The sequence below is a fragment of the Penicillium brevicompactum genome (assembly GCF_028827555.1).
Source record: "Penicillium brevicompactum strain IBT 35665 chromosome Unknown utg000001l_segment0_segment0, whole genome shotgun sequence".
NCBI lineage: Eukaryota > Fungi > Ascomycota > Eurotiomycetes > Eurotiales > Aspergillaceae > Penicillium > Penicillium brevicompactum.
In genome coordinates this window covers 5,260,254-5,287,745 of record NW_026623203.1, presented here as the reverse complement: position 1 = coordinate 5,287,745, position 27,492 = coordinate 5,260,254, and the positions used below count along the sequence as shown (strand labels likewise).

The 27,492-nt window shown below is 47.7% G+C and overlaps 11 protein-coding genes across 11 annotated transcripts; 7 read left to right on the top strand and 4 right to left on the bottom strand.

Annotated features, from left to right (window-relative positions):
• Positions 1 to 3,702: 3,702 nt before the first annotated feature.
• Positions 3,703 to 4,503, bottom strand: N7506_001783 (SDR family oxidoreductase; the record flags this gene model as incomplete). The annotated part of the gene is made up of 1 exon (XM_056951079.1): positions 3,703 to 4,503. The coding sequence occupies one exon, from the start codon at positions 4,501 to 4,503 to the stop codon at positions 3,703 to 3,705; it is 801 nt and encodes a 266-aa protein (XP_056816994.1).
• A 450-nt stretch (positions 4,504 to 4,953) lies between these two features.
• Positions 4,954 to 6,138, top strand: N7506_001782 (NAD(P)-dependent alcohol dehydrogenase; the record flags this gene model as incomplete). Its single annotated transcript, XM_056951078.1, has 3 exons — positions 4,954 to 4,959; positions 5,009 to 5,139; positions 5,193 to 6,138. The coding sequence occupies 3 exons, from the start codon at positions 4,954 to 4,956 to the stop codon at positions 6,136 to 6,138; spliced, it is 1,083 nt and encodes a 360-aa protein (XP_056816993.1).
• A 144-nt stretch (positions 6,139 to 6,282) lies between these two features.
• On the bottom strand, positions 6,283 to 8,462 carry N7506_001781 (Zn(II)2Cys6 transcription factor domain-containing protein; the record flags this gene model as incomplete). Its single annotated transcript, XM_056951077.1, has 3 exons — positions 6,283 to 7,019; positions 7,090 to 8,306; positions 8,371 to 8,462. 3 exons carry the CDS (start codon positions 8,460 to 8,462, stop codon positions 6,283 to 6,285), a joined length of 2,046 nt encoding a protein of 681 aa, XP_056816992.1.
• Positions 8,463 to 8,877: 415 nt separating this feature from the next.
• Positions 8,878 to 9,816, top strand: N7506_001780 (oxidoreductase; the record flags this gene model as incomplete). Its single annotated transcript, XM_056951076.1, has 3 exons — positions 8,878 to 9,508; positions 9,570 to 9,658; positions 9,733 to 9,816. 3 exons carry the CDS (start codon positions 8,878 to 8,880, stop codon positions 9,814 to 9,816), a joined length of 804 nt encoding a protein of 267 aa, XP_056816991.1.
• Positions 9,817 to 10,603: 787 nt separating this feature from the next.
• Positions 10,604 to 12,648, top strand: N7506_001779 (sugar porter family MFS transporter; the record flags this gene model as incomplete). The annotated part of the gene is made up of 8 exons (XM_056951075.1): positions 10,604 to 10,678; positions 10,735 to 10,786; positions 10,852 to 11,107; positions 11,174 to 11,422; positions 11,520 to 11,806; positions 11,861 to 12,215; positions 12,276 to 12,406; positions 12,458 to 12,648. The coding sequence occupies 8 exons, from the start codon at positions 10,604 to 10,606 to the stop codon at positions 12,646 to 12,648; spliced, it is 1,596 nt and encodes a 531-aa protein (XP_056816990.1).
• Positions 12,649 to 13,208: 560 nt separating this feature from the next.
• Positions 13,209 to 14,348, bottom strand: N7506_001778 (NAD(P)-dependent alcohol dehydrogenase; the record flags this gene model as incomplete). Its single annotated transcript, XM_056951074.1, has 2 exons — positions 13,209 to 14,148; positions 14,203 to 14,348. The coding sequence occupies 2 exons, from the start codon at positions 14,346 to 14,348 to the stop codon at positions 13,209 to 13,211; spliced, it is 1,086 nt and encodes a 361-aa protein (XP_056816989.1).
• A 621-nt stretch (positions 14,349 to 14,969) lies between these two features.
• On the top strand, positions 14,970 to 15,460 carry N7506_001777 (MFS general substrate transporter; the record flags this gene model as incomplete). Its single annotated transcript, XM_056951073.1, has 2 exons — positions 14,970 to 15,015; positions 15,222 to 15,460. The coding sequence occupies 2 exons, from the start codon at positions 14,970 to 14,972 to the stop codon at positions 15,458 to 15,460; spliced, it is 285 nt and encodes a 94-aa protein (XP_056816988.1).
• A 460-nt stretch (positions 15,461 to 15,920) lies between these two features.
• Positions 15,921 to 16,211, top strand: N7506_001776 (NmrA-like family protein; the record flags this gene model as incomplete). Its single annotated transcript, XM_056951072.1, has 1 exon — positions 15,921 to 16,211. The coding sequence occupies one exon, from the start codon at positions 15,921 to 15,923 to the stop codon at positions 16,209 to 16,211; it is 291 nt and encodes a 96-aa protein (XP_056816987.1).
• Positions 16,212 to 17,868: 1,657 nt separating this feature from the next.
• Positions 17,869 to 19,755, top strand: N7506_001775 (uncharacterized protein; the record flags this gene model as incomplete). Its single annotated transcript, XM_056951071.1, has 3 exons — positions 17,869 to 18,596; positions 18,852 to 19,159; positions 19,271 to 19,755. 3 exons carry the CDS (start codon positions 17,869 to 17,871, stop codon positions 19,753 to 19,755), a joined length of 1,521 nt encoding a protein of 506 aa, XP_056816986.1.
• A 120-nt stretch (positions 19,756 to 19,875) lies between these two features.
• N7506_001774 (uncharacterized protein) lies at positions 19,876 to 20,669 on the bottom strand (the record flags this gene model as incomplete). Its single annotated transcript, XM_056951070.1, has 3 exons — positions 19,876 to 20,076; positions 20,270 to 20,535; positions 20,633 to 20,669. The coding sequence occupies 3 exons, from the start codon at positions 20,667 to 20,669 to the stop codon at positions 19,876 to 19,878; spliced, it is 504 nt and encodes a 167-aa protein (XP_056816985.1).
• A 1,325-nt stretch (positions 20,670 to 21,994) lies between these two features.
• Positions 21,995 to 23,195, top strand: N7506_001773 (NAD(P)-binding protein; the record flags this gene model as incomplete). The annotated part of the gene is made up of 4 exons (XM_056951069.1): positions 21,995 to 22,084; positions 22,142 to 22,414; positions 22,499 to 22,825; positions 22,890 to 23,195. The coding sequence occupies 4 exons, from the start codon at positions 21,995 to 21,997 to the stop codon at positions 23,193 to 23,195; spliced, it is 996 nt and encodes a 331-aa protein (XP_056816984.1).
• Positions 23,196 to 27,492: the final 4,297 nt, after the last annotated feature.

Genomic DNA, 27,492 nt, shown 5'->3' with positions numbered 1-27,492 from the left:
CAGCAGGCCGAATAAATTGGCCAGTAATAGTATGAAGCAGCCATCCGCAACCAAGCATAAGTGCCTTATGACTCTAGACTTGCCACTCTATTCACTATATATCCATGCTAGCGTCAGACGTCGTCAGCTTCCAGAAGACGCCAGATAGAATCGGACAACCCTGACCGATAACTCTCTCATGAGCTTAGATAAGACCCACCGGCACCCCTATTGACTAGTGCTAGGCTAGTACAATCCATCTATCCCTTTATAACTGATAAGGTGCATAGTATTTTCGCTAACTCGACCAGCTATCCTAACACTGATCACTAATATTTGGGCTGGAGTCTAAAACTTATCGCTGCAGAATCTCAGCTTAAGTAGAAATGTCGATGAGATTTACTGTGTGTTTTATTTAGCTAAGGACGAGGACTAAGTAATCGAATACGTGATCCTATGTTACAATCAATGCCAAGTGCAGGCCTATCTATCCTATGTGAGAGAGTGGTTGGAGAAGCAATATACAGGCTTTGGCACGTCATGCTATGTGTGGTAAGTATGGATGATCTTAGTTCTATAATGTCGGGATGCTGATAAAGGCAGTCGAAATGAAGGAAGTTTAGATGCCTTAGTTCGTCCAGTCCAAGTCCCCTCGGCAAGCGAACTATCAACCGATAGAGAGCATGTCACCATCGGACATTCAGCATCAAACGAGCCTCGTCAGAGTCAACTGCCTCAGCAATCAATAGGATCCCCACGGGTAGCAATCGAGCAAAGTGGGCCCCGTCGCTTAGCTAGAGTGGCAGGGGCTCATCTACCGCGAGACCCGTCTACCTCTGCACTGCTTCGCCAGTCGGCACAACTGACCTCGAGTCGGTGTAGGTGATTACAATTTTCAGCAAACGCACGGGGGAAATGGGAAATCTGTCAATCACATGTGACCACATGTGACTAGACGCTGGCATTCAGACCAGCAACAGAGATATAGAGTTTTGGAGCAAATTTAGCAACCAAATGAATGAAATTCTGATCGTCTGACCCTAGAGCACTACGCAACCGATTCACATTTGCAAGTGTTGTTTTTATATGAGCCTAAAAATGCTAGTGGAAGTTTTCCTTATCTGAAATAAGTATGTCTTGGCTCAGAACCGAGAGCTAGTAGATAAAAGTCGTTTGTATATCATACACTTAACGGCAGTGGCCAAAGTAATGCCGACAGCAAGTTCAGCCGAGCCTTGTATAGTACGAAGACAGACCATATTGGCAGAAAAACAGCTCGTGGGTCGGCTAGCGAGTCTCGACAATTCTATCTGTACCGCCTTACGACGTAACAAAACTAGCTCATCTATATTGATCGACAACTATTGTTGATCTGACTCTGGGAACCAATGCGTTGATCCTGGAAACGCCAAACGCAGTTCTAGGAGCTGTTTATTCTCTGGGAACTCCTCTTTAGCGCCTGGGGCTATTTCCTGTTTCCAGGAAACCGAGTTCTACCCCTGAGATCTCCACTATACGATCCTGATTGAATACGAACTGGGTTTAGGAAAACATTGGCTGAATCTAGGAGCTGTCGCGCTCCTGGGGCCCTACTTCTGCATCCTAGAGTCAACATTCTGCCTTCTAGGCTCGCGGAAACCCTCATAACACACCTTCACCAGACCTGCGCACAAAAAGGAGACTTTCAATCACTCCCGGAAAGGCAAGTCATAGCCCAAGGAACCGCACTTCTGTTCCAGGACCTGATGAAACTATCTGTGAGGGTCTCACGTATACGTAGATGGGGACTGAGTTTCGTAGATGAATAATCAATATTAAGAAAGCTACAATTCGACTCTAGATACAAGATGTAGCGCGAGGAAGCAAAAAAGCAGGCTTCCTCGCTTTCAGGGGAGCCTATGGTTCAGGAATCGCACTCAAGGCTCCGGGAATTAATTAGCTACCAATAGGAATCTGACTTTGATTCCCCGAGGTGTAGGGATAGTGTCCCAGAAGCTATGTTGAGCCTCCTGGGGGCTATATGGCTCCTAGCAGCGGCCCATGTGCTCTCAGAAACCGAGACAAAGCGTTATGGAGCAAAACAACTCCCTGGGTCAAGACAGGGCTGATAGGACCCTATCCAGGTATGTGAAGTTTTGCGGACAGTCGAGATGAAAACTTTCACAAGCTACATTTGATCTCTTGTGGTTCTCGTTCCTAGATGCCTCACATGTTTCCACAATCAGCTCCTTGATGTCTTCACAAACACCGATTTGGTGCACATGAGCAGAGAAAGTCGATGATCATGACTTTTCTCATACATAGAGCTACTCTAAGGGTGAGGATGAACGTGAGAATACTCTGAGATTGACCAAAATAGGCAAGGTAGTCAGATCAAGAACTGATTACGCTTGAATGATCAACAAATCTGATTGGTAAAATATCTCAGCATCATTGCAATAAAAATAATCTCCTGCATGCTACAACGTCTCTTCCAGGTAGACATAGGTGGAGACAGACGCCGGCTGGTGATGTGGTATGCTATCAACGCTGTTCAACACGGGAGTGGCAACTTGCTTTGTGACAATGGGGCGTGAAATTGCCTTGAAACACCAGATGTCGAGAAAGAGGAGCAGGAGTACTGTTGTGATGCCACTAAAAAGGAACTCAAAGGACTGACAATGGCTCTCGAGCTATATATGGCATAGAAGGGGCGTATTAACGATAGCAATGTGTGTACCGTTCAAATTCAATATTACACTGATGGACTGAAAATACACAGGCTACCCCTGATTCAAGTGGTCATGTGCGCCAAGGCTCGTGGAAGACAGTGTTGTAATTCAGAGGTATGAATTGACTTATTATTTCAGAGTGATACATGTGCCTATATATATAACAATGACCCAAGTTGATTTCCAATCAACTTGGTCGTCTGTATGGACACTCCGGAGCTAATTCCGACGGTGCGGCTTGGTTCCTGATCTGCACCAGCCTCATATCACAACAATTAGTCTCAAAACCTGGCAAGATGAGGGGACTTTAGAAGCAGCAGTCCTTGCTGCTCTTTACGTAGGTTATCGATATATTGATACAGCAAGATGGTAGCTCTCTCGACAACTCAATACGGACAATAAGGCTGACTTCTATAGCTATGGCACTGATTCTGTTGTTGGTAAAGCTATAAAGCAAAGTGGTATTCCTTGGGAGGAAATTGTTACTAGTAAGCCTTGGAACAATAAGCATTATCCTGAGGATCTTGACTAAGTAGTGCAGCTTGATGATCTGGGTCTAGAATATCTCGACCTATTCTTGATGCAGTGGCCTGTTGCTTTCAAGCATGGGGATGATCTTTTCCATCCAACAAAGACGGGAAGCTGATCACTAATAATATCGGCTATCTTGATGTAAGCCTTGCTGGATGGTAGTCTTGAGATTGCGTACTATTTTGTGACTGACCAACGACAGAGACAGAGTTTTCTTTTCCTTCTCTTTCTCTGGTCCGGGTCTTCCTTTCAAAGTTCAGTGCAGAAGCCTAGGAATACGTACAGGAAGATGACTCAGAAGGTGCGTATAAAGGTCAACAAGATCTTGTTTCTTGAAAGAGTCTCCTTGTTATTAGTCTCAAGTACCACGAAGAGTGTACAAAATTTAGCAGAAGTCGGTAAATATAAATGTAATAGAATCCATTAGTAGATCTATGGCGATACTTAAAAATGATAGCTCTTTAAATGCAATATTGTTGAATCAACGAGCGCAGTAGCCGCCATCAACCAAAATATCAGAGCCAGTCGTGTAAGAGCTCGCGTCACTGAGCAAGTATACATAAATGCCCTTCAGCTCCTTTGAGATACCATCACGACCCATAGGAATAAGAGACCTCCACAAGTCCTTGGTCTCTTTGCTGATGTAGCTTGAAAGACCAGTGTCAATATAACCGGGGGAAACAGAGTTCACACGAGCAAAGTCCCTCCACTCGTTAGCCAACGACTTGGCCAGATGCACACAGCCCGCCTTGGCAACATTGTAAGAAGTCTGCTCCTGAGGGAAGTTCGCAATATGACCCGACATGGATGATGTGATTACCAACGAGCCTGTGCCACGCTCCTTGAAGTGTGTGCCGACAGCCTTGGCACAGTGGAACACGCCATTCAGATCGACTTGGATGACCTTCATCCAGTCCTCAACAGAGCCGTCAAGCACGCCACATTCAGCGGCCTGTCCGGCATTGATCACGAAACCGTCAATCTGCCCGAAATCCTTAATCACAGTCTGCACAAAGGTCTCGACAGAGTCATAATTGGAAACGTCACAGTGGTATGCGCTGGCCTTTACGTCGAACTCGGCGGACAGTTTCTTTGTGTTCTCCACGGCTTCCGTCTCGCGAGAGAAGTATGTGATGATCACATTAGCTCCCAATTCGGCAGCCCCGCGAGCTACTTCGAAACCAATTCCGCGGGAGCCTGAGGCGCCGGTGACGACGACAACTTTGCCCTTCAAGCTGAAGAGGTCGACAAGCTTGTCTGCCGTGGGAATTGGGATAGGCATCGTTGCAGATGAAAAGCGAAAGCTTGGAGGAGTAGGTTCAGAGAAAGTAATCAAGAAATAATAACGGAAGTTGAGAAAGTGTAGGTGAGGAACTGAGAGATGAGAAGGAAGAAAAAGCAAAAACGGGACTCAGGCAATTGACTACTTTAAAATAGACAACAATCCATCAAACTTGTCCCATTTCGCTTTCATAACCATGAAAGCACTAAATTGCCATCGTAGAGTGGATCGGGTCTTGTGAGGAGAAACTTGCGCGGTCATCCAGAAAGCGGGGTCGCCTGAATTTCTGTTCCAGGAAAATTAGGCGCTCCAGTATCTTCGATTCCCCACCAAATCTACCATATTCTCTGTCTCTCATGAAAGTACATAAGATGAAACGGTGAACTCCCTCAAAGTGAAAGAATTGTGTTTCAATCAAGTCAAAGAATCGTTTTTGATCAAGATTTCACTATGGAAGTGAGCAAACCGAACTCTTCATTTGAACTCTCTATCTAACAAGTGACAGAACCCATCATTTGTCTTAAGGACCGTCAAAGACGTTGTCATCGAGGATCGCCCCAAGCCAGAGCTCAAGGATCCCTATGATGTGATTGTTCATGTCGCACAGACAGGTATATGTGGTAGCGATGTTCATTAGTATGCAAATTACTCGAATCTCTCAAACAACACGACTGACTCATATTCCACAGCTGGCAGCGAGGTCGTATCGGTGACTACAAGCTCACCGGCCCGATGGTCCTCGGTCACGAGTCCTCGGGTGTGATAGTTGAGACCGGCAGCAAAGTCACAAACCTGAAGCCCGGTGACCGTGTTGCTATGGAGCCGGGTGTTCCATGCTGTCGCTGCGACTACTGCCGCAAGGGTGCCTATCACCTCTGTGGTCACATGGTCTTCGCTGCCACTCCTCCTTGGGATGGCACTCTGGCCAAGTACTATGTGAACGCCGCGGACTTCTGCTACAAGGTCCCTGATTCGATGAATATGGAGGAAGCGGCTATGGTCGAGCCAGTCTCAGTCGCATGTGCAATTGCGAAGACCGCGGACCTGCGGGCTCACCAGACAGTGTTGGTCCTCGGATGTGGACCGATCGGTGTTCTATCCCAGGCGGTTGCCAAGGCATATGGTGCCAAGGCTGTCGTCGCCGTTGATGTTGTGCAGTCAAGACTCGAGGTGGCCAAGTCATATGGCGTTGATCACACATTCACTCCTTCGCGGGCGGAGACCGGGGCTGATCCCATGGAGCATGCTGAGAAGGTTGCGCAGCAAATGAAGGAGCAGCTTGGTATGGGTGATGGATTCGACGTCGTGCTTGAGTGTTCTGGCGCAGAGCCTTGTGTGCAGCTGGGCATCTTTGCTGCCAAGCCCGGTGCCACCTTTGTTCAGGCCGGTATGGGTAAAGAGAACATCCAGTTCCCCATCACCGCGGTCTGCATCAGGGGCTTAGTCATCAGGGGCTCCATCCGATACCTTCCTGGATGTTACCCTGCCGCCATTGACCTGATTAGCAGCGGTCAAATCGATGTCAAGCGTCTTGTCACTAACCGTTTCAAGTTTGAACAAGCAGAGGAAGCCTTTGAACTGGTGAAAGCTGGCCGACAGGATGTTTTCAAGGTCATGATTGCGGGTGTGCAGTGAGCAATTCCATTATTCGGAATATGTAATTAGATAGCTCAATAAGATGAGAGCAAAATATTAAAATGAAAGTCTGCATGAAGCATAAGTTTTCTTTGAGTAGCGTTAAATTCTAGAAACGAGAGCACATAACGTGAGGACATTGACTCATTCCGTGTCGAAATACCCCAACACTTTTGAAGACGGCCCCCATTCTTCCAACAGATCACTAATGCGATACTTGGCACATACCCCCAACTCATTTTCTATGTCACGGAATAATCCCAAAACATTTTTCCTTTCAGCCATATCCGTCAAGCTACGACCGGCAACATAAAGCGGCTGAACCAGGTATTTGCGAACGGTATAACTCGGCTTCCCTTGCGCGATTGAAATAATGCCTATAGCGTGTTGGTACAAGTCACGCTGAAAGGCATTGTAAGCGGCCAGTAGGTCGACATGACGCTCCGTATATCTTCTAGTGAACAGCTCTTGTGGCAGGTTCACCAACAGAAGAATACTGATCATGTGATAGAATGCCATCGCAATGGGGCACACATCCGTCCCAAACCAGACTTCTTGCAAAAAGCATGATTCCAAGGAAATAGTATGGTTATGATCACCAGGGGGCAGAGGCAGCTGAATAGAAGCCGAAAAAGAAGGTGGCAGTATTTCACACCACCGATTCAACTCATCATTAAGTTGCAACCATTGTGTTGGGTCAGACACATTGCCTCTGAAGTACAGACATCCAAGCCTAATCAGAGACCGCAAAAGAACAATGTCTTGGTTATGATCATGGATGATATCAAGGATTAGGCTCGCGGTCTCGTCAAGGGGAAGCCCCATACGACGCCATAGCGCAAAATCTTCGGTATCGACGCGGCAGGGCTTTCCTGAATTATCTGGACAAGGCCAAAATAAGTTTCATACTCGATTGTAACACCATGTAGATAGTGGAGGAGATTATCTTACGAGCATCAAGCATATCATTCAAGGTAAAATACCAGAAAGCCGCCTCCATGGCTCTTTGTGATTCCGGAATTCGGGGTACGTGTGCGAAGTCAGCTTCTGCGCTTAAGAAAGACCAGATCAACTTGTATACCCCATCCAAATGACCGGACACGGCCTTTTCTGTTGCACTCAAGTCTTCGTACTGGCAGAGGATACAGGCAGCAATGATCTGAAAAAGCGATGATGCACTGCCATCTGCATCAAGATGGGTATCATGGCTATCAGTAAACATTTTGTCTGCTTGATAGATGGTGCGTGGAGACGGATGGCATATAGCGCAATCCTCTCGAGCAAGTTGCTTGAAAAGTAGCTGAATAGCTTTCTCGTAGTACTTTGCCCCATACCACAAGAAATTGAGCCCATGTTCTTCAAGAGCAACTGCTTCGGTCAGAGCCTTTGTCATGAGGCCCTGATGAGTGGTGTTTTGAGTTTTTGAATATGGTTCTTTTGTTTGGCCGAGCTGTTTCGCTGCCAATGCAACAGCAGCATAACGAACAAGTGCACTTTTATCGGAAAGCAAGGCCAAGTATTGACTAAAATAAGGAACATGGCCGGTCACATCCATCCAACGTGTTGGTCCTTCAGAGGCATATCGTAAGAAAAATGTGATTTCAGAACGGTCCCGGGCGTTTTCTTCTGACAGACTTATTGAATGTTCTGGGACGTGGGAGGAACAATGACCTGGTGTGGTATTGGACATCGGAGATGGTGTTACACTTGATTCCACTTGGACAGGAGCATCACGTTGTTGATGGGCGTAAAGGTTTGATGCTAGCACTTCACTGCATGAGAGCCGCCTGTGGATTGACAGGTCTACGATTTGACTGGGTACATATGATGACGAGGGCGATCCATCGTACTCCACATTATTCTCGACTGATGACGTCCCCGGCATGACATACCCACGGCAGTCTGGGGAAAGAGACAACTGACTCGGCTGCAGACTATTATCGCAATGATCCACAGTTGCAGACAAAGGAGGCGGCTGGTTTGGCAACAGGCTGGTTTGTGCGGGTGGGGTCCGAGGGGGTCGGTCAGGCCGTACGAGTTTCGAGATAGAAGATGAATGTATCCGGAACAGTCCATCGATGATCTTACACTCTCGCCCTGTCTTGAGACATTGACTGCACTCTGGCCTCCGTTCGTCACATTTGATTTTTCGTTGGCGACAAGTCGGGCTAGGGGAATCATCTCGAATTAGATAGGTCCGAGTCAGCCCGCAACGCCAATAGAATTTCATACCATCCCTTGCGAGACCTGCGGGTCGCAGAACCTTCAAGGGTCGTCGTTCGTCTCGATGAGGCTAGATCGTGCCGTGAAGTCGACTCGTTCATGGTGTGCGAACTGATGACAATATCTTGTCTTGATGCATGAGGATGCTGCAAAATCTGGGGATGCTAATATCGCCTTAAATCGACAATGTGGCGAAGACGTGGACCGTGCCAATTTTGCGGAGAAGTGGCGGAGAAGGGACGAGTTGGTCCACCGGTAAAGTTGCCCCATCCGGCAAATTATGCGAAATCCCCTGGTGCGTGGGGTGTTACTATTAACAAGCATCCCCAAAGGTACGATTGGTGCCATTAAATATATATCGTCTACCAGACTTCATTCGAAGGTTACTGCGATGTTATTTAAGGCAAGTTCTACGTCTTCCATGTGGTTCTTGTTCCTGAACCTAAGCAAAGCTTTGATTTCCGAATTGTTGCTCTCCATTCTCTTCCTCCCTTAATCGAATACTATCCGGACAAAATGCCTCTATATCAGCCGCCCAACGTGCACGCCCCCGTGCTTTCTCAATTTTCTCTCGAGGGGCAGATCGCCATTGTCACCGGTGGCTGCCGAGGTATCGGCCTAGAGGTTGTTAGGGGCCTCGCGGAAGCCGGAGCCGATGTCGCCGTGATTTACACTTCCAGTACCAGTGCCCCAGAGACTGCTACCCAGTTGGCCGCCGAAACGGGAAGAAGGATCGAGGCGTTCTGTTCTGACGTTACAAAGCGTGCCGAGATCGCCGCGACCATCAATGAGATTACAGAGGGCTTTGGCAAAGGCCGCCTGGATGTTGTGATCGCCAATGCCGGAACCTGTACCAACCGGCCCAACCTTGAATACGACGAAGAAAGTTTTGCTCGAGACAACCGAGTAAACTATGAGGGTGTTATGTGGACTGCCCAAGCCGCGGGTAAAATCTTCCGAAAGCAGGGCAAGGGTAACTTGATTATCACAGCCTCTGTGAGCGCTATCCTCGTCAACATTCCCCAGACCCAAGTCGCCTACAACGCCTCCAAAGCAGCAGCAGTGCACCTGGCAAAGAGCCTAGCAGTCGAGTGGACCGACTTTGCTCGAGTGAACTGCGTTTCCCCTGGTTTCATCCTTACTGAGAGTAAGATTGCCGTCCCACTTAGGAGGTTGATCTACGCACACACTAACTAATTCCTGCTTAGTGCTTACTCAACAGCCGAATGAACTGTTTGAAAAATGGCTTTCCCTGATCCCCGGAGGTCGAATTTGTGATCCAGCTGAGCTTAAGAGTGTAAGCACATTCCAATTTACTTCCATTATCACACGGCGTAATCACCACGGGCGTCGCTAATACATACTATCTAGGCCTATGTCTTCCTTGCCAGTGATGCATGCTGTTACATGACTGGATCAAACGTCATCATTGATGGTGGCTATACATTGCCTTGAATAGTATATTAGATTGCAAACCAATAATAGATTGGCTTCATAGGCCTGTGGCCTTTAGTACGATAGTCATGCTCGCTACAATTGATAGAAATTCTTCTTATAAACTTATCACTTAGCCTCAAGAATTGTTCCTCGCGTAATGTGGTCCCTAGTACAACAGTCATGCTCGGTACAATTAGTAGACGTTTGTCTTATACGCTAAATGACACTAAGCCGCAGGACTTGTTCCACGCGTAATGTGGTCTCTAATGAAATAATTATGCGTGCTACAATCAGTAGACTTTGTCTTATATGCTAAGTATCACTTAGCCGCAGGACTGTACCACGCTTAATTTTGCAGAAGCAGCTTGTAGCTGCAGCTGAAGACCCCAACCAGCTTTCGGGACTTTAAGATCTTTGGTCCCGGGAGCCTAGGGAAAAGGTTACTTCCGTGGGTGGCATGACTTATTCATGCTTCCCCGCAAAACGACGGCCAAATGATTGGACAGTATTTTCAAGTACCAGTGATATCACTTAAATTTGACTCTCTCCTAAATTTCCTTTTACAGCAATGTCCGCGGGGTAGCGCAGCTTCAACCTCCCCCCCGCATGGACCAACCCCGCAAAAGTTGGAAGCCTATCGGGTTGTAATATGGGGTGATTCGAAAAGCCTGGTTCACAGATACCGATAACGCTTATATATCTATCACGGATATCCAACTTTTGGGGACTAACTACTTATCTCTCCTACTCTTCAAGTTCAACAACCTTTGAATATTGTAGCCTTTACTTGGGCCACCTCTTGACAATGACTCAGTCAGCAACAACTGGGAGGAAGCCATACTTTGGGCTGACCGGAGGATGGCTGACCGTTTGGTTGACGGTAAATTGCCCACAATCTTCTGTCGGGATTGTTCATTGAACCCTTTCTTTACGCAGATCGCATGTGCGACGGATATGACACTGTTTGGTTATGATCAGGGAGTCTTCAGTAAGCATGCATGAAGCTCGTATTCTACTTAAGAGCATGTTTTTTCCAACCTTCACAATTTGCAGGTGGTGTGGTAGTAACACAGGACTTCTTGGAGGTCCATGATCTAGTTGGCCCGTCGAAGACATCAACACTCTCAACCGTGACTGCAATCTATGACATTGGTTGCTTCATCGGAGCCATTGTTGCATTCACTGCTGGAGAGCGCCTTGGTCGAAAGAAGGCAATTCTTCTTGGAACAATCATCATGTCCGTGGGAACAATTCTTCAAGCCAGCTCCTTCAGCCTCCCACAAATGTTCGTGGGCCGAATCATTCTCGGGTATGTCTTCCAATTTCCAAAGCGGTGACATCAAGTCCTTGTGCTAACTGTGATCGTTGAAAATAGTATCGGCAACGGTATTAATACTTCGAGCGCACCGATTTGGCAGACCGAGACCGCCCCTGCGAAGTGGAGAGGCAAGCTTGTCATGCTCGAGATGGTGATGAACATCGCTGGATTTGCCGCGGTGAATTGGATCAATTACGGTCTCTCATTCAACAGCGGCGCTATTGCTTGGCGACTTCCTATTGCTCTGCAATTCCTCTTCATCATCATTCTCTTTGCGACTGTCCCGTGGCTCCCCGAGTCCCCTAGGTTAGTACAGTCATCTTTCTCATCCCATTATTCTCTTTTGCAAACCCAGTCACTTCTTATGCCTGGGAAGATCCTAACTATTTTAACTATTTATCAGATGGCTCATGGCCCATGGTCACGAGATTGAGGCTCTCCAAGTACTCGCTTGTCTCGAAGACAAGGATATCAACGATCCATACATTTCCGTCCAGCGCAACGAGATCGAGTATAGCATTCACTATGAACGCGAAAACGCTATCAGATGGTCTCAATTGTTGTTCAACTGGAAGAAGAATAACTCCACAAAAACCATGCGACGTCTGGTTCTAGGTGCTGGAACGCAGTTCATGCAGCAGTTCCAAGGCATCAACATCATGTCTTATTACTTGCCGACCGTGCTTATTAGCAAGTCCCAATACCCAATATAAACAATTCAAATGGAGCGCTGACTTTTCTCAGATGCTGTTGGTTTGTCGAATCATATAGCACGACTGCTTACTGCCTGCAATGCGATCTCATATTTGCTATTTACGTGTCTGTCAGTTCCCTTGGTTGAATACTGGGGACGACGAACCCTTATGCTTCTTTCGACATTTGGCCAATTTTTGGCATTCTTAATTATCACGATCTTGCTGCGATTTGCCGAAAACAAGCCCAAGGGCTCTCCGGTCGCGTCCGCCTCGATCGCTTTCTTCTTCTTCTATTATATTGCATTCGGAATCGGCATGCTTGGCATTCCCTGGCTCTACCCCACCGAGATTAGCTCTCTTTCAATGCGTACCAAGAGTACTGCAGTGGCTACCGCTACGAATTGGTATGTTCACTATTCAAAGCTTGGAACAAAGTCGTGACCAGCAACTTACTTTTTCGCTAGGATTTGCAACTTCGTTATTGTGGAAATCACTCCCATTGGCATCCAGAATATTGGATGGAAATTTTGGATTGTCTGGACGGTGTTCAATGCTGCCTTTATTCCAGTGATCTACTTCTTCTACCCAGAGACAGGTTCGTAAACACATCCCCAAAGACATGGGCAAAAGCTCACATTTCACTTAGCGAACCGCACTCTCGAGGATATCGACACATATTACCGATCGGACCCTGGCCTTATTGTGACTAGAGACCCTGACGCGGTGTGCAGCAAGCGCCCTATGAAGTACATCGAGCATGAGCAGTTTGAGATGAAGAAGGCCTCGAACCATGGCGGTGGCAATACCGACAAGGGTTATGTGGAGCATGCAGAGTAGTAACATCTAACACATATCTTGATATCGAGGAATATAAGTTACAGTGTTATTATATCCTTACTATTCAATCCACTATTCATGGTCATATCCATATCGTCTTTGCACTTTTCGTATTAGAATGGCCTATCGTGAAGCTGATGTAATAAAATGTAGAGACTTCGGCCGATCAAGTACCCTTTTCGATAATCGCCTAAGGACAAGGTAATGATATTCTAATAGCAATATATCTTCTGTTCCTTTCAGTCCACAGAAATGTTCCTTTTGCTTCCAAGGAGACAGTTCTACTCTCGGTCTCTGTAGCATGTCTATGCGGGCCTAGAACTCCGGACTTTCGGCGCGTACGGTAGTAAATGGGTTGTTTAGGACTTTTTGAATCCTGTTATTCTGCACCTCAACAAGCCCTGGCGAGAGAAGCAAGATTTTGTTCTTAGTGAGTTTTCCCCTCGATAGAAGCCTAATACCACGTAGCTGCTCGCATGTGGATGATACTCGTCTGCAACATACGTGTACTCATCTCATCTGAGAAAGGGAATTGATGTTCATTTGAAAGAAAAATACAATCAAGCTTCTGGCCGGATAAGAACCTTAATGGCACCACGTGTTGGATCAGCGGCCGTCGCGAACGCCTCAGCTGCATCCTCCAAGACAAACTCATGGGTCACCAATTTTTTCAAGTCCACCGTGCCACTCTCCAAGATCCTAATAGCCCTGGGCCACATGTTGACGTATCTTTGCTGGAACTGAAGGTCGATCTCGCGCGCGCTCAACCTCATGAAAGGAATCTCCATCTTATCCTTGCCAACGCCGATCACGAACACCTTGCCACCAAATTTGACGCTGTGGATCGCCGTAGCCAGACTACTTTCCATTCCGGTACACTCTAGCGCAATCGAAATCTCAACACCCTCTCCCATCAACGCCTCTGCTCGCTCGGCGCACCGCTCTGGGGTTTCGTTCCGTTTCACCAAGCAAGTTCGAACACCAGGGACGTACTCGCTGGCGAACTTCAATCGCGCCTCGTTGATGTCGGTGATTACAATAGGCCAGGCTCCCGCCGCCCGGCAGACTTGCAAGGACACCAGACCAATCGGTCCCGCTCCACAAATCAACACGGGGTCACCAATAGTCACTCCCGCCCGTGTTACACCTGTCAAAGCCACACTAAGTGGCTCTAACAAGGCACCCTCGTCATATGACAACTTGGTTCCAATTTTGTGGCACCAAACAGCAGGGTGGTTGACATATGTCCGTAGGAGACCGTGAGACGGGGGACTCGATCGGAAAATGAGGTTCTTACACCCATTGTACCGACCAGTCAGACAAGGCTCGCAAGCAAAGCAGACGATGTGCGGCTCGACAGCGACGCGATCACCCACCTTGTGAGATGTGACAGATGGGTGAACCGCGACGACTTCACCTGCGGACTCATGGCCCAGAACGTGGGGGCCAGATACCTGCCACGGACCGATGCCGCCATGCTTCCAGAAGTGAACATCTGACCTGCAGTCTGGTGAGCTAAAGGTCGTAGAAATGTGCCTCAAAGCATGGACTTACCCGCAGATTCCACTGCTCTTGATTGCGACCGTTACTTCACCGGGTTCCAGAGTCGAGCCAGAAGGCACCAGATGCGCAGCGGGTTGTGCAGTATCGATGTAGATGTTGTGAGTAAGGTCGGTGTAAACACCACGGTTGACGGACATGGTGAATGGTAATAAGAATGTGCAAGAAAGAGCAACAAGTGTTGTGATAATGTCTCGACAATTCGCGAAGTTGACTTAGTATTAAGAATGAGGTGCATCTGGGAGCATATTTGGCATCATTTCTCGTGTAAATTGCCTTGTTGGGTTTCGTGGTGCTCATTGACTGGAATTCGTGACTGGGGTCGCCGTCAGTCTTTCACAAACAAGGAAATTTACCCGCGGGATTTTGAACAGCCCGTGGGGAGCCTATCGGATCCCGTAGACGGAAGTTCATTCTCCACTTTTTCTCCAGTTTACGAACTTCTGGCTTGGCCACCCTTTTCCGCTTTGGGCGCCGGGGTAAGTCCTCAAGGAGCTCAGACCACCAAGTTGGTGCCTACCGAGCTACTCCACGATACGTTTCAGGTTGCTCCCTGCTCATTTCCCAACACACACTTGCTGATTGTCTCCTCGCCCCACAGCCAAGAATACCACGATGCATTATTGAGCGCGCCACATCAACACGAGGGGCAAAAACAGGCACCCTTGTATGTGACTGAATATTGCGCTTTGGTCTTCTAATTCACCTCGTGACACTGGGTCTTGTTGTTGATGGAGATCTCATGCTTTCAGACCTCGAAAATGGCCTGGTCGGCTAGCAATGCCAGGATGATCGAGATAACCCCAGGTATGATTGGCTCGTGGTTCTGGTTATTTGGAATCTGTACTGACCGAAATGTGCAGAAACTTTCCCGAGGGTCGCAAATAGCTAATTCTAGGACTTGTAAGCGAAGTTACATTTCTGAGGTTTGAGTGCTTCTTTCATGAACAATTCCATAGAAGAAGTGACTAATATTGCAGATCTGTCTAGTCCCTTTACGTCCTCCATGCCAGTACCAGGAATGTCACCTGTTGAGGAAGAATTCGGCACCACATCCAGTATTCTTAGCTCACTTGCAGTGAGCATTTTTGTCCTTGGATTTGCTGCAAAAGGTGACATCACCAGTTGCCCAAAACAGAACTTGAGGAAAGCTAGTCTCCTTACCCACGATCTTTTCAGCCCTTCGACCTCTGGAGACTTCTCCACTCCACGTCGCTTCACTTCACTTCAGGCAAGCCGACAAGTCCGATAACCCCCGGTGGCAACAGTGGGGAACTGAATTGGTCTATTCCGACAAACCACTGCAGCCGTTGACTCTATTCAGGTCCCATCTGGTGGCATGGGCTATATTTGTCTTGGCCGTGGCCCGGGGGCAATAGGCAATGGCCCATCCAGAGCGAGGTAATCGTGGAATGAGATTGACGATAATCGCCAAATATCCAGACCCCTCATACTCTACGGAAGACAATCGCGAATCGCTGGATCAATCCGCAACCTTAGAATGCAATGCACCTCGAGAGGCGACTGGGTGATGACGTCATCCTGGCAAACTCGGGGTTGAGATTCACCCCGAACTGCGAAATGACAAACACGAACACACTTTTGCAGTGACAAAGCAAAAATAAAGTCGGCGGTACTTAAAGGGGCTTACTAGTCTCAGCAATCGAAGCAAGTCAAGTTCAATCGAAGCAAGTCAAGTTCAATCGACCATCATGACCACAGTGCTTATCACCGGCGCCACCGGCAAGCAAGGCGGGTCCGTCATCAAGAAGCTGCTCGAAAGAAATGCACCCTTCAATATCCTAGCGGTCACTCGCGACGTCAACTCCAATTCAGCAAAGAAATTGGCCCAGAAATCAGACAAGATCACTCTGATCCAAGGAAACCTCGACAACCCAGCGGCGATCTTCGATAACGTCAAACGCCAGTCCTCGGCCTCGGTCTGGGGAGTATTTAGTGTCCAGGTAAGGAACTCACCCGACAAAGATGAATCAATCCAATAAGACCAGACCGCGAACCCCAAAAATGACGACGAAAGACGCCAAGGAATCGCCTTGATTGATGAATCGATCAAGCAAAACGTCAAATTCTTCGTATACAGCTCGGTCGACCGCCACGGCGTAGACTCCGACAACAACCCAATGTGAGATGACACATTTCCGTATCGCGGATCCTTGTGGGTTAGTAATTTTGTTAGTAGGCTGGCTTGAAAGCGCTTCTCCAAGTGTTCAACAACCTATTTTCGGCAGTTGAAGCGCGTCTACCATTTGTAACACGAAGTGGTTGGTGGGTTAGATCGGCGAAAAGGGTGTGATTTATATTGGTTAGCACGGTTAGGTGGCCTCGAATCGGCCCGTGACGATGTCGAATCGTATTGAGGCCCGTACCGTCTCTAGTTCAGCGTCCACTTCTGATCATCGGAAGGGGGCTTTCCTCCTAGGAAGAAGGGTATATTTCCTCGGTGGTTGTTGGTGCATTGTAGTAACTAGTTCCGCCCGGTGTGCCGTCCATTTTTGACATCGAAAAGGGAAGTGTTCCACGGTCTCTCTCGCTTGTCCACACACACGCACTGGTCCGTGATTGCTACTTTGATTCGATAAAGATATCCATTGAGTCGTGCCATGTCGTTCGTGGTTTTGCTTTTGACTCTGTTGTTTGTGTATCCTCGGACACAGCGATATCCTCCTTTCAGCAGAGCAGCCCGAGAGCACCACTAGGGTGTCCTATCCCACGACCCTAGTGTCCACTGATTGTAGGATCGGTTTCGCAGTCGTGTGTCGGGTGGTTTTCAAAGTGATCCCTTGTCGCCTGTGCGTGGGGTCAGGGCCCCTGACCCCTGAGCTCTCGCTCCCGCCGTAGCCTAGGCGGACAGTGCTAGCCAGGGTGACTCTTTATAGCTCTGCAAAAATCTCCCAGGCAAGGCATTCACAAGTTCCCAGTCAGCACCACGGGGAGATGGGAGTCGTCGCCAGCCGAGGATAAAACAATGTTATACGGAAGTCGATCGCGGTTACACTTTTTTAAAAAGATTGATAATCGAGTAATCAAATCTGAGGTTCGGCATTGATATCAATCCCGGGACCCACATCAAGGACAATCATTGGCCTAGAACGACGAACTTCTGAAATAATGACCTACATTTGCGCTACCTGCGCTTTCGGCTTTCCGAAAACATACTTTCGCAGATCTTTTGTCTCTTTCTCTATTCGCCTTCGGGTTTAAAATCCATCTGCTATATCAAACGGAAATCTACCATCAGCAATACCTTGCAATAGGAGGAGTTGCACACGATGCAATGAGCGAAAAGTGCGATGTAACCGAAAAGCTCCTTGTGGTGCATGCACCAAGGCAGGTGTTCTGTGTACCTTTCCTGGCCCTCGGCGCGCACCACGGACGCTCAATCGACTCCCCGTACGCGACCTGATTGCTCGATTGACGGAGCTAGAAATGGAGTCTGAAAGGTTTCGGTCCTTCCAGAGTCCTCAATTGAGTGACGAGGAACAATCCAGGAACTCGGCAAAGTTGAGAGAGAATGGAAGCACTCAACCATCACAGATTGAACCTGCTCCATGTGGTGTGCTACAGGTGGGATTGCTTGGCCCAGACAACCGCTCCTGTCCTCAAGATACGTTTCGGCAACTCTATTATCAGCCGTCACAGATGAAAACTTTCTGGGCTATATACCAGAACAACGTTGCGCATCTAATTGCTGTTCCCCATTTGCCTACCACCGCCAAGATATTTGACGACGCCTCAAAAGGCTCGAGTGTTGATCCTGCAAGCGAAGCACTCCTTTTCTCGGTTTGTTATGCCGCTGTGGTCAGTATGAATCCGGCGCAGCTTCAGTCGGCACAAGGGTTGGAATACCAAGCAACAATGCGAGCGTATGGAAGGGCGGTAGATCAGGCACTGAATCGAGCGGACTTCGTCAACTCCCCAGGAATCTTCGCTCTTCAAGCTGCGGTACTATATCTTCTCTGCGCACGCGTTCATGGGAATACAAGACTTGTGTGGGCTCGATCCGCTATGGTGATCCGTCTTGCACAAGCGCAGGGCTTTCACCGCGATGGGTCGAAGGCCGGTCTATCGCAGTTCGAGACGGAGATTCGCCGACGCCTTTGGTGGCATGTTTGCATAATGGACATGCTCTGCTCCGAGGACGAAGGTGTAAACATGCAGATCGGACCTGGGACATTCGATACCCAGTTCCCAATAAACGTGGATGGCGTTGACCTAACACCGCTCATGCGCGAGCTTCCTCCTGGGAAGAGGGACTTAACCGATATCACCCTTTGCATTATTAACTGTTTCATGATCGACGAATTCCTTTCATCAACACGGCCACTGGGCACAGTCGAGTCTTTGGAAGATCGACGAAGTCGGATCAGGTCTGTTGGTGAAATTCTCCATGAGCGCTTTGTCGATCATTTTAGCCTCGGGATCCCAAGATTTCCAAGAATAGACATTGTATTTTACATAACGAAGGTAGGACCGGGCCTTGTGTATCTTACTCGTAAGTGCCATACAATGGTAATTCTCTACCATACCGTCCACCCACGCAGGAGGCATCGTCACCCCCCGTCCATCTTTCTTGAAGATCACAATTGACCTCACAAAATGGCTCCGCGACTCGCACCACCTAGGCTGCATCTCATCCGCGACATGATAGAGAGCCAGCCACTTGATACATCTAGAATGACCGAAGAGGCAGAATGCAGCGAGGCTACGATAATAAATATTCCCGCAAACTTGCGGCAATTTGGAAGTGTGCACGCACCACCGACTCGAATAGGACGGAAACGGACTGTAACACCGTTGATGATCGAAGCCCTCTGCGAACGACTGTCTGAAAAGCCCGGTTTATACCTCGATGAGATGGCTGTTTTTCTCTGGGATGAATTCCGCACCCTAGTCACAACTTCCAGCATCAGACGAGCCCTTGTTGCCAAAGGTTGGTCTAAAAAGAGCACTCAGTAGCAAGCGAGGGAGCTAAATGCCGATTTGCGAGAATGGTATCTGCATAATTTATCGGATTTTGAGTCATATCAGCTGGTTTAAGTAGATGAATCCGGATGCGATAAAAGGGTTGGGTTCAGGCGCACAGGCTGGTCACCAATTGGTGTGTCCCCTATGCAAGTTTCACAACTTCACCGCGTCCAGCGATATCAGATACTGCCTGCATATGCCCAGGATGGAATCGTTTTCTCGCGTGTCTTCCGTGGGTCCACAGATGCCACCGTGTTCGAAGACTTCATAGCGCAGCTTCTTCAGCACTGCGGAAGATGGCCCGAAGCTAAATATGCTCTGGTCATGGATAACGCCTCGTTTCATCATTCAGAGCGGATAACGCAGATGTGTGTGGATGCAGGGGTAATATTTGTCTATCTGCCACCCTACTCGCCGGACTTGAATCCGATTGAAGAGTTTTTCGCTGAGCCCAAAGCCTTTATGAAACGCAACTGGAACTATTATGAAGTAGACCCAGATCAAGACTTTGAAGTCTTTCTTGGTGGTGTATTGATGTGGTGCACAAAGAGGGAGTGCTAGAAGTCATTTCGGCACGCAGGCTTGAAAATCGAAGAAGTCTCAGGAAATTGCTAGGTACAGTACAATTTAATGAAGACTAATTTCATAAGCGCCTTTGTGTAATGACTATTTGTCATGGGGTCACTCATTGAACCAAGGGTCACCAAGAACTTGTCTCGCTGACGCTCTTGCAGACGGCTCAAAATTCAATAACCTTCCAACGATTTGTGCCAGCCTCACTATGTCTTCTCGTGTGAAATCGGGATTCAGCGGGCCATCAAAGTATACTCTTCCAGCCATTCCTGCAAGTTGGGCCGGTGCTTTCTGTGGCCATGACGTCCCCTGTGTTCATCGTATTCCATTTATCTTGCCATCTTTCAGATAATCCATCAGTTGCCATCTCTCGCATTTGGCCAACAAGGATTGTGGGCGTTATTAAGCATGTGTGGAAGGTGGCTGGCCCACGAACAGTTCAAAGAGCTGCCCACCTATTAGCTAGGGGTTTTATGGATTCCCTGAGTATGATTTCACCCACCATGCAGCCTATGCTCCGCAAATCAACGCGATAATCAATGTGACCTTTAAATCGAACTTCCGGTGCCCGAAGAGATAAAGGTGTATGTAGTGTTTCAGGGGGAGCAGTGTGCAAGAATGACTCTCCGAAGTCAATGATTTTGACCTCCTGAGCCAGATCCCAAGAGTGATACCCGTACGAGGTAGGTTTTGCAACATATTCGGGCACGCCAGCTTCCAGGCATTTCCCATCGCGTTTTTGGACAAATCCAACTTCTGGTTTTCCTACTGTAGCATCTCAGTAAACCTTTCTTCTGTCAAATCGTTTATGTAAGGCATAGCGAAGACCAAATTGTGGCTATGCGGATCTATACCAGGTGAGCACTTTCCAAAGTATTTCCAAGGAAGTGATTTACCCTCATGCCCAATCTTTCGTTGGTGCACACTATCGAGTCCGATCAAACACTGCTTTACAATGGTTTTGGCGAGCTTGCCAGGAAGTCTCCATCTGAAAAGTTTGCATCAATTATATCTAGAACATTGGGACCTAGAAGCTCATATTCTAGGCATTTATGAGATCCATTTGGGCCCTTTAGATCGAAGTCATCAAGCATGTGCACCGTATGTTTGGGACTACGGTGGTGAGATGCAAGCACTTTTGAAGTTTGGGGTTCCTGCGTGTCCCCATTATATTCAGTTGCTACAATAGAGATATTGACAGCAACATACGTCTGTTCCCTGTAAGCAAGTAGTAAAAATGTTCAAAGTCAATATTCTTGGTTCTGACAATTTTATATTCGCCGTTTTCGGTGCTTTCTGTGACTGTCCAATCACATCCAGACTTTCCTCACTGGCAGAAATGCATGTCGGTGAATCAGTCCAAAACTTATGTGCAATTTCCTTCAAAGGAGCTCTAGCACCAAAACATTGTGCCGTTCAACCTAGTTCTCCCTCAGCCGATCATCCACCGAGAGGAAGGGACAAAATCATTCCGGTCATCGAAACTCGGAAGGCTTGAAGGCCGGACAGGCGATTATCGTGTATTTAGGAGCCCAGATTCAACCCGCGGTCAAGAAGTGTCTCAACAGAAATTATACACGTACTTCACACACTTTCTGTGAGTCTGCATGCCAAGGATTATGTAAGTTTTGTTTTTTAAATCGTAGAAACACGTGCTGGGCGGTTCTAGAATGAAGAGTGGGCCGGAACAGAAGATCCGAGCTCCCTGGCTTTCGCTGACCAAACCCGCTTCTTGGGCAGTTGTGTCGCTCACTGCCATTTGGCTCGGGATGCCGGGCTACTGGACATCCGAGGGTGACTCAGCTAAATCATCCACCAATGATATCAACTCGAAGTAAAGGAACCCCCAAACCCCATCAAATTTACCACCTCATTCGGCCATTCGTACGGAGTACACCCGAGTAAATCAGGAAGTAGAACCGAAGCGCTATATCACATGATTTGTTCATTCCCCACTCCGCTTGATTTGTAAACTCTACAATATCGTTTTGTATCTCCGATGGGCTTTCACAACATAGTCCGCAAGCAGCCATTGATCCGAGAGCCATAGAAGCCTTTCAGCAGCTGTGATGCAAGATTGGAGAAATTGGAGACATGTAAGTGGGGGTCCCTTCGCACATCTTGAGTATAAAAGAGTTGCACACGCCGTCACAAATGCAAGACACAGCTTACTTCTCGGACAGCAACTTCAAAACGATCTTCTCCTTACTTCTAATACAGTCTTAATATGAAGGTCGCGATTCTTGGAGCCACGGGCCAAAACGGCAGCTCTATAGTCAATGGCCTGCTGTCATCAACAGAAACCAAATTTGTGGGTGTCCACTGCCTCTTAAGTCTCAGTTTTTGTCAAGCATTCTAATCTTCTTGCTGGAAGCAGGATATCACGGCCCTTGTCCGACCTTCTTCGCTAAAGAAGCCCAATGTGCTCGACCTGCAGAAGAGAGGTATTAACATAGTGTCATTCAGCCTTGCCGACTCTGAGGATGATGTCACAGCCCAGCTCAAAGGCATCGACGTCCTTATTGTCTGCTGCTTACTGGACGAAGTTGCTCTTGCCAATGCAGCCAAGAAGGCTGGGGTAAAGCGTTATGTTCCATGCTTTTATGCTTCAGTGATGCCCAGAGGCGTCCAGACATTGCGCGACAACGTAAGTAGCGGTCATTTTCCCGCCCTGCTCACAATGATGCATTACTTTAACTTCAAAAGTCTGACATTTTATCCGCGTCTTTAGAAGGAGTTCATACTAGACCATATTCAAAGGCTGCACCTTCCTTACACCGTCATCGATGTCGGTTGGTGGTACCAGATCAGCCTTCCCCGCCTGCCCTCCGGCCGCATTGACCGAAATCTTTTTCTCTACAATAGCGCTATTGGAGGCAGTGGTGACGTACCTTGTGCCAGGACCGATTCCCGCGATGTTGGCGTATATGTTGCTCGTATCATCGCCGACACTAGGACCCTTAACCAGAAGGTCTTCGCCTATACCGACCTCCGCACTCAGCACGAGCTGTATGATACAGTTGAGAAAATCAGCGGCGAGGAAATAGAAAGGAAATATGTATGTTTCCGTCTTATCATGATAATCTTTATGATAAGCTAGATACTGACATTTTACCTCGTAGCGCACCGCCGATGAGATTGACGATGGTATTGCCAGAACCAAGGACGATCCCTACAAGATGATGGATTATTACCAGCTCACCTACCAAAAGTCATATGACTTTATGGGAGAAAACACACCCGAATACGCCCGCTACCTAGGCTACCTGGTCGGCAAGGACCTCTACCCCGACCTGGAAGGAATTTCTTTTGAAGATTTCTTCAAAGAGACGTTGGAAACTGGCCTGAAGCCTATGTACGACGAACATGCAGATTTTCTGCGGGAGTCAAGCTCTTTCGTTTTCAAGGGTGAAGCCGCAACGAAATGAGTCATGGGGATCAACTCGGGGACGAAGCCTGAGTAGATGACGGATCACATGTTGTGGAGTATGCATGGGCTAGTTCATTCCCGGATGTATATTGCTGAGGTTGATAGAGAATAAAACTTGCGCTTTAAGCATTCAGCTTCCAGCAACCAAATCTGAACTCGTATAGCCTACTGTGCTAACTACCTCCCATATCAGGTCCGGATACGAGGTCTAATAGTCGGTGCCCTACTATACTAAGACTGCTTCTTTTTCGTTCGTGCGCCTATCCCCTTTGTCGGGCGCCCGGGTCGCGGAGTCGTTGTCAGTCCTCGATTCTAGAAAAGGCCGCTCGCTGTGTAGCTAAGTATGACCCACCATGGAACGTACCGTATTTTATTGCATAGAGAGATCACAAAGACCAAATCGGCTGCTCTAAAAAAGCCCAAGAGATGAGAGATTGACAGAAGATCTAGCCAGGTTGTTAGGATTCTCTTGTTGTTGATCTGTTTGCACAATGGATTCCATCGGTTTCTACAAGAAATTACGATACTATAACAATGACTCATTGTTGTTACCAGGAATACAATACAGCCCTACAAGGATTATCAGGGGAAGAGCTAAAATTAGATTAGCGTGTCCCCACTTAGGGCCCGGGAATTAAATCGCAAGAGTTTAGAGTTAAAACTGATTTCGAATTTTACTGTACCAGTCGATGAATATTCAGTCTATTGAGGGCAGTAGGGATAATCGACTTCGTCCAATGAACGAAATACTCGGCCCTGTCAATTCGATTGCACTATCAAGGCAAGATCTGATTTCTGTCAAGAAGATTGTTTGGTGGTAGAACTCCGGATTCTTGCGCCTCAGTAGTTTCTCTTAATGAATACCCTAACTATCACGAACTTCGTTCATCACTGCACTAGTCTCGGCAAAAGAATGGTCAACGAAACTTTCCAATTGGAACTGATGTGTGACCACAAGTACAGTAACGGCTTGTGTAAACTCCATATATACGCGGACGTAAATTTAAGAATTCTGACAATGCAGCAGTTTCTTAAGTTCAATCTACATAGCGTCATGGGAACTGGTGACAGTGACAAAATAATATATTTTGATAGACAATATTGAGCCCTAGAGCTTCTGGGTGGTATCTCGGACCGATTGAAATTTCATCTCGAGATAGTGATTTCTGCTTCAACGTGCATCTTTGTGCGGCCCTGTTGATCGCGTACTCCACGATTAAACAGCGGGTATTTTATGCGTTGCGCTTACGCCTAGCCCTCAATACTTGTGGTTTTTGACCCTGTTTTTGGCCTAGCTGTGGGGTAGGAGTGAGAGCACTTTCATTTACTCTCAAGTTCACGCCTAGGCCTATACCCTTTGCTATAAAATATCATTTTCTCGGCCATTACTTCTGATTGTTCTTTCAACCATTCTACCTCCCATTGGATAATTACTCATTCTACGATCGAACATACCGAGCATGGCAAAGAATCACAAGCCTGCTGGGGAGCAGACAGGCCACAGGTCTGACCAACTACAGCTGCGTGGTGCACCGGCGGTTTGTTCCGTTCGGTCTACTTCCTCCAGGTTCAAAGATGATCGGAAACCCCTCAAACCGGGAAAAAGATCGCATAAGCAAACGGTACCAACCTCTACCTTTTCCATATGTTATGACTCCTTCGTGGCCAACACTATGCTGGCGGCGTAAATTGATGTACTCTATTGATTATGCTAGAACTCTTGCATCACGAAAAGCCCTCGACCGAAGCATGATAAAGCAACCCATGGAAAGTGTCTCCAGATGATGAGCAACATCGAGGAAGAGATCCAAAAGGCACAAGAGGAAAGGGACAAGGAGAGGCGCAAGCATTGTCAGTTGCGGGAACAACTTGAGGCCGAGAAAGTCGAAGAAAATTCGAAACTGCAGCTGGCTCTCACAGCACGAGATGCAGCATTAGCCGAGAGCCAGCAGGTTGCGCGAGAGGTCTGCGAATTGCAAAAGCAGCTGGAGTCCACAAATACCGCTCTGCGGGACCAGGTTCCGTGGAATGATATTCAGCTGGTGTTGGATCAGGCACACGGAGACCTGGTGTCGACGACCACTCGATTTTGGAACACGGTCGATGACCTCCAGAACAAACGACTGGCATCTTATTTGCCGGGCTCTGGGGTCATCCATGCAGAATGGCCCGAGCAGGGAGGTGTGGTTACTCAGGGCGACGGATTCCCCTTCAGCTTCTCCAAGCCGAATGTCCCGCTTCCCGATCAGCAGGAACCCTCTGCAACCAACCAACATAGATCTCCAGAGCGATGAATATATTTTTTTGCACCTGTTTTTAGCATATAATCAGTACACAAGTAGCTGATGACAAATATCTGGCAGCTTTCGCACCATAGCAACTGTAGAAGCAACCGATTGAATGTAATGCGAGCCAGCTGGAGCTTTTGACCAAGATTAGCCTTTTATCTTTGGCATAGTCTGGGAAGTAGAGCTGTGAGTGCTTTAATTTCAGACGCACTGATAAGAGAAACATCTCGTCTTTATAATAGTCTCGACCGATTTCACGTCATTTGCAAAAACGTGTGATATTGTAATACTAGTCGGAACTTCGTTACTCCGGGCAAGTATTTAGACGATCAAAACCTGAGTAGTCTGGACGTTGTCAGCAGGTAACTCCGAAATCATGTTCTGTGGTGAGGTCGATACTTACTCCGCAACACATTCGAGAGCTACTGCATTGTCTTCTCCACTAATCTGAGTCTGTTTGGGCATTTTTAACTCTCTTTCACGTTTACCCTTCATTCTCCGCTCTCGTGGAGCCTCCTCACTCTCGTCGGCTGAGTGGCTGTTTTCCTGGTCGTCAGAGTCATTTCCGTCCGGCAAAACCTCGTCCTCTATTGTATCGCCTGCCTCAGATGGCGAGGGACTGCTGGCTTTATCAGACTCGGAGGACGATAGGGACAATGCACGTTGCAATCTGCTCCGAAAGTCTTGTCGTTGATGAGTGTGCGACGCTTTTCGAATTCCACTCATGCTTGCGTTCGAGCCACGAAGAGACGACGAGTGCTCCCGATTATGGTCGATTGTACAGTGAAAGGAGAAGGCGCACTGGCTTTAATAAATATTTGTATCGTGATATCGGAAGTGGCCACTTATTTGCTTGCAATGGGAGGCGCAAGTTCAACTATCTCCCAACCATACTTTCCACAACCGGGGCTTTATTAAGAATGAATCTTAAGCCATCACTCACTAAATGCCGTTGGACCTTTCATTGTTGAGACCCTCATATTTGCCCATGAATTCCTCAATGTCTGTCAAACCAACGTGCAGAGATGACTCATGTGGACGATGGACAGGAAAGACAACGGATTTTGCGCCAATGGAAGAAGAATCCGTTTAGAAAATTATGATCCAGCGAATTGATGAAACCATTTTGAGTGGCCAAGAAAGAGATGCTCCCATAATCTTTCGCTTCAACGTCGCTGCGCGACATTAACGATAATTTGAGGGCATGTTTAGACTGGCGAATGTTGAGGGTCTGCGACCAGCTCACCAGACTGATCCAAGGCTCATAATAATCAATCAAATAGTCGTCTTTTTGATTGCAACGGTAAGGTCTTTCACAGTTGACTGAGGAATGAATATTTTTCAACTCAACCAACCTACACCTCTGAGTTCACTTATTGTTGTTTTTTTCAGCCATTCTTTCCTCCTCTACCACTTGCCTGAACATCACCATGTCACCACGTAGCGCATCGAACTGGCCAGAATGGGAGGAGAAGAATCTTCTCTCTTGGCTAGATGCCCTTCGGGAGCTGTCATGGAAAGCCCGCTCCGATGCATATTACGAACAACACCGGGTGGGCCGAAGCGCTGAGTCTCTACGGGGAAAGAAGTACCACATTCTGCGGAAGTGTCATCCCACTGACGCCAGATCTTCTAATCGTTCAGGCAATCAAGAAAATCAAAATCAGTTCGTGGCTTGCTCGGCCGTAGGGCTTCATTGTCGGCTCTCCCACACAACATTTCTGCCGAAAGCAACATTGACCAATGGTTCGAAACAATCCTCACGGCCGAGGCGAGTCAGACCGACAGCAATGGATCAAGTCATACGAGAACCGTTAGACCAGGTACGAAATACACTTCCTGTTATCACCAGTTATCATTTACCCATTACAAGCTGATCCTCTGTCACAGGTCGCACGACGCAAGTATCAATCCCGTGTTGGCCTAAAGAAACTAGATCGTCATCTTCAATGTGGGACTATGTGCATCGTCTTTGTGCAGCCAGGAAGCTTGAATAGCAGTGAATAG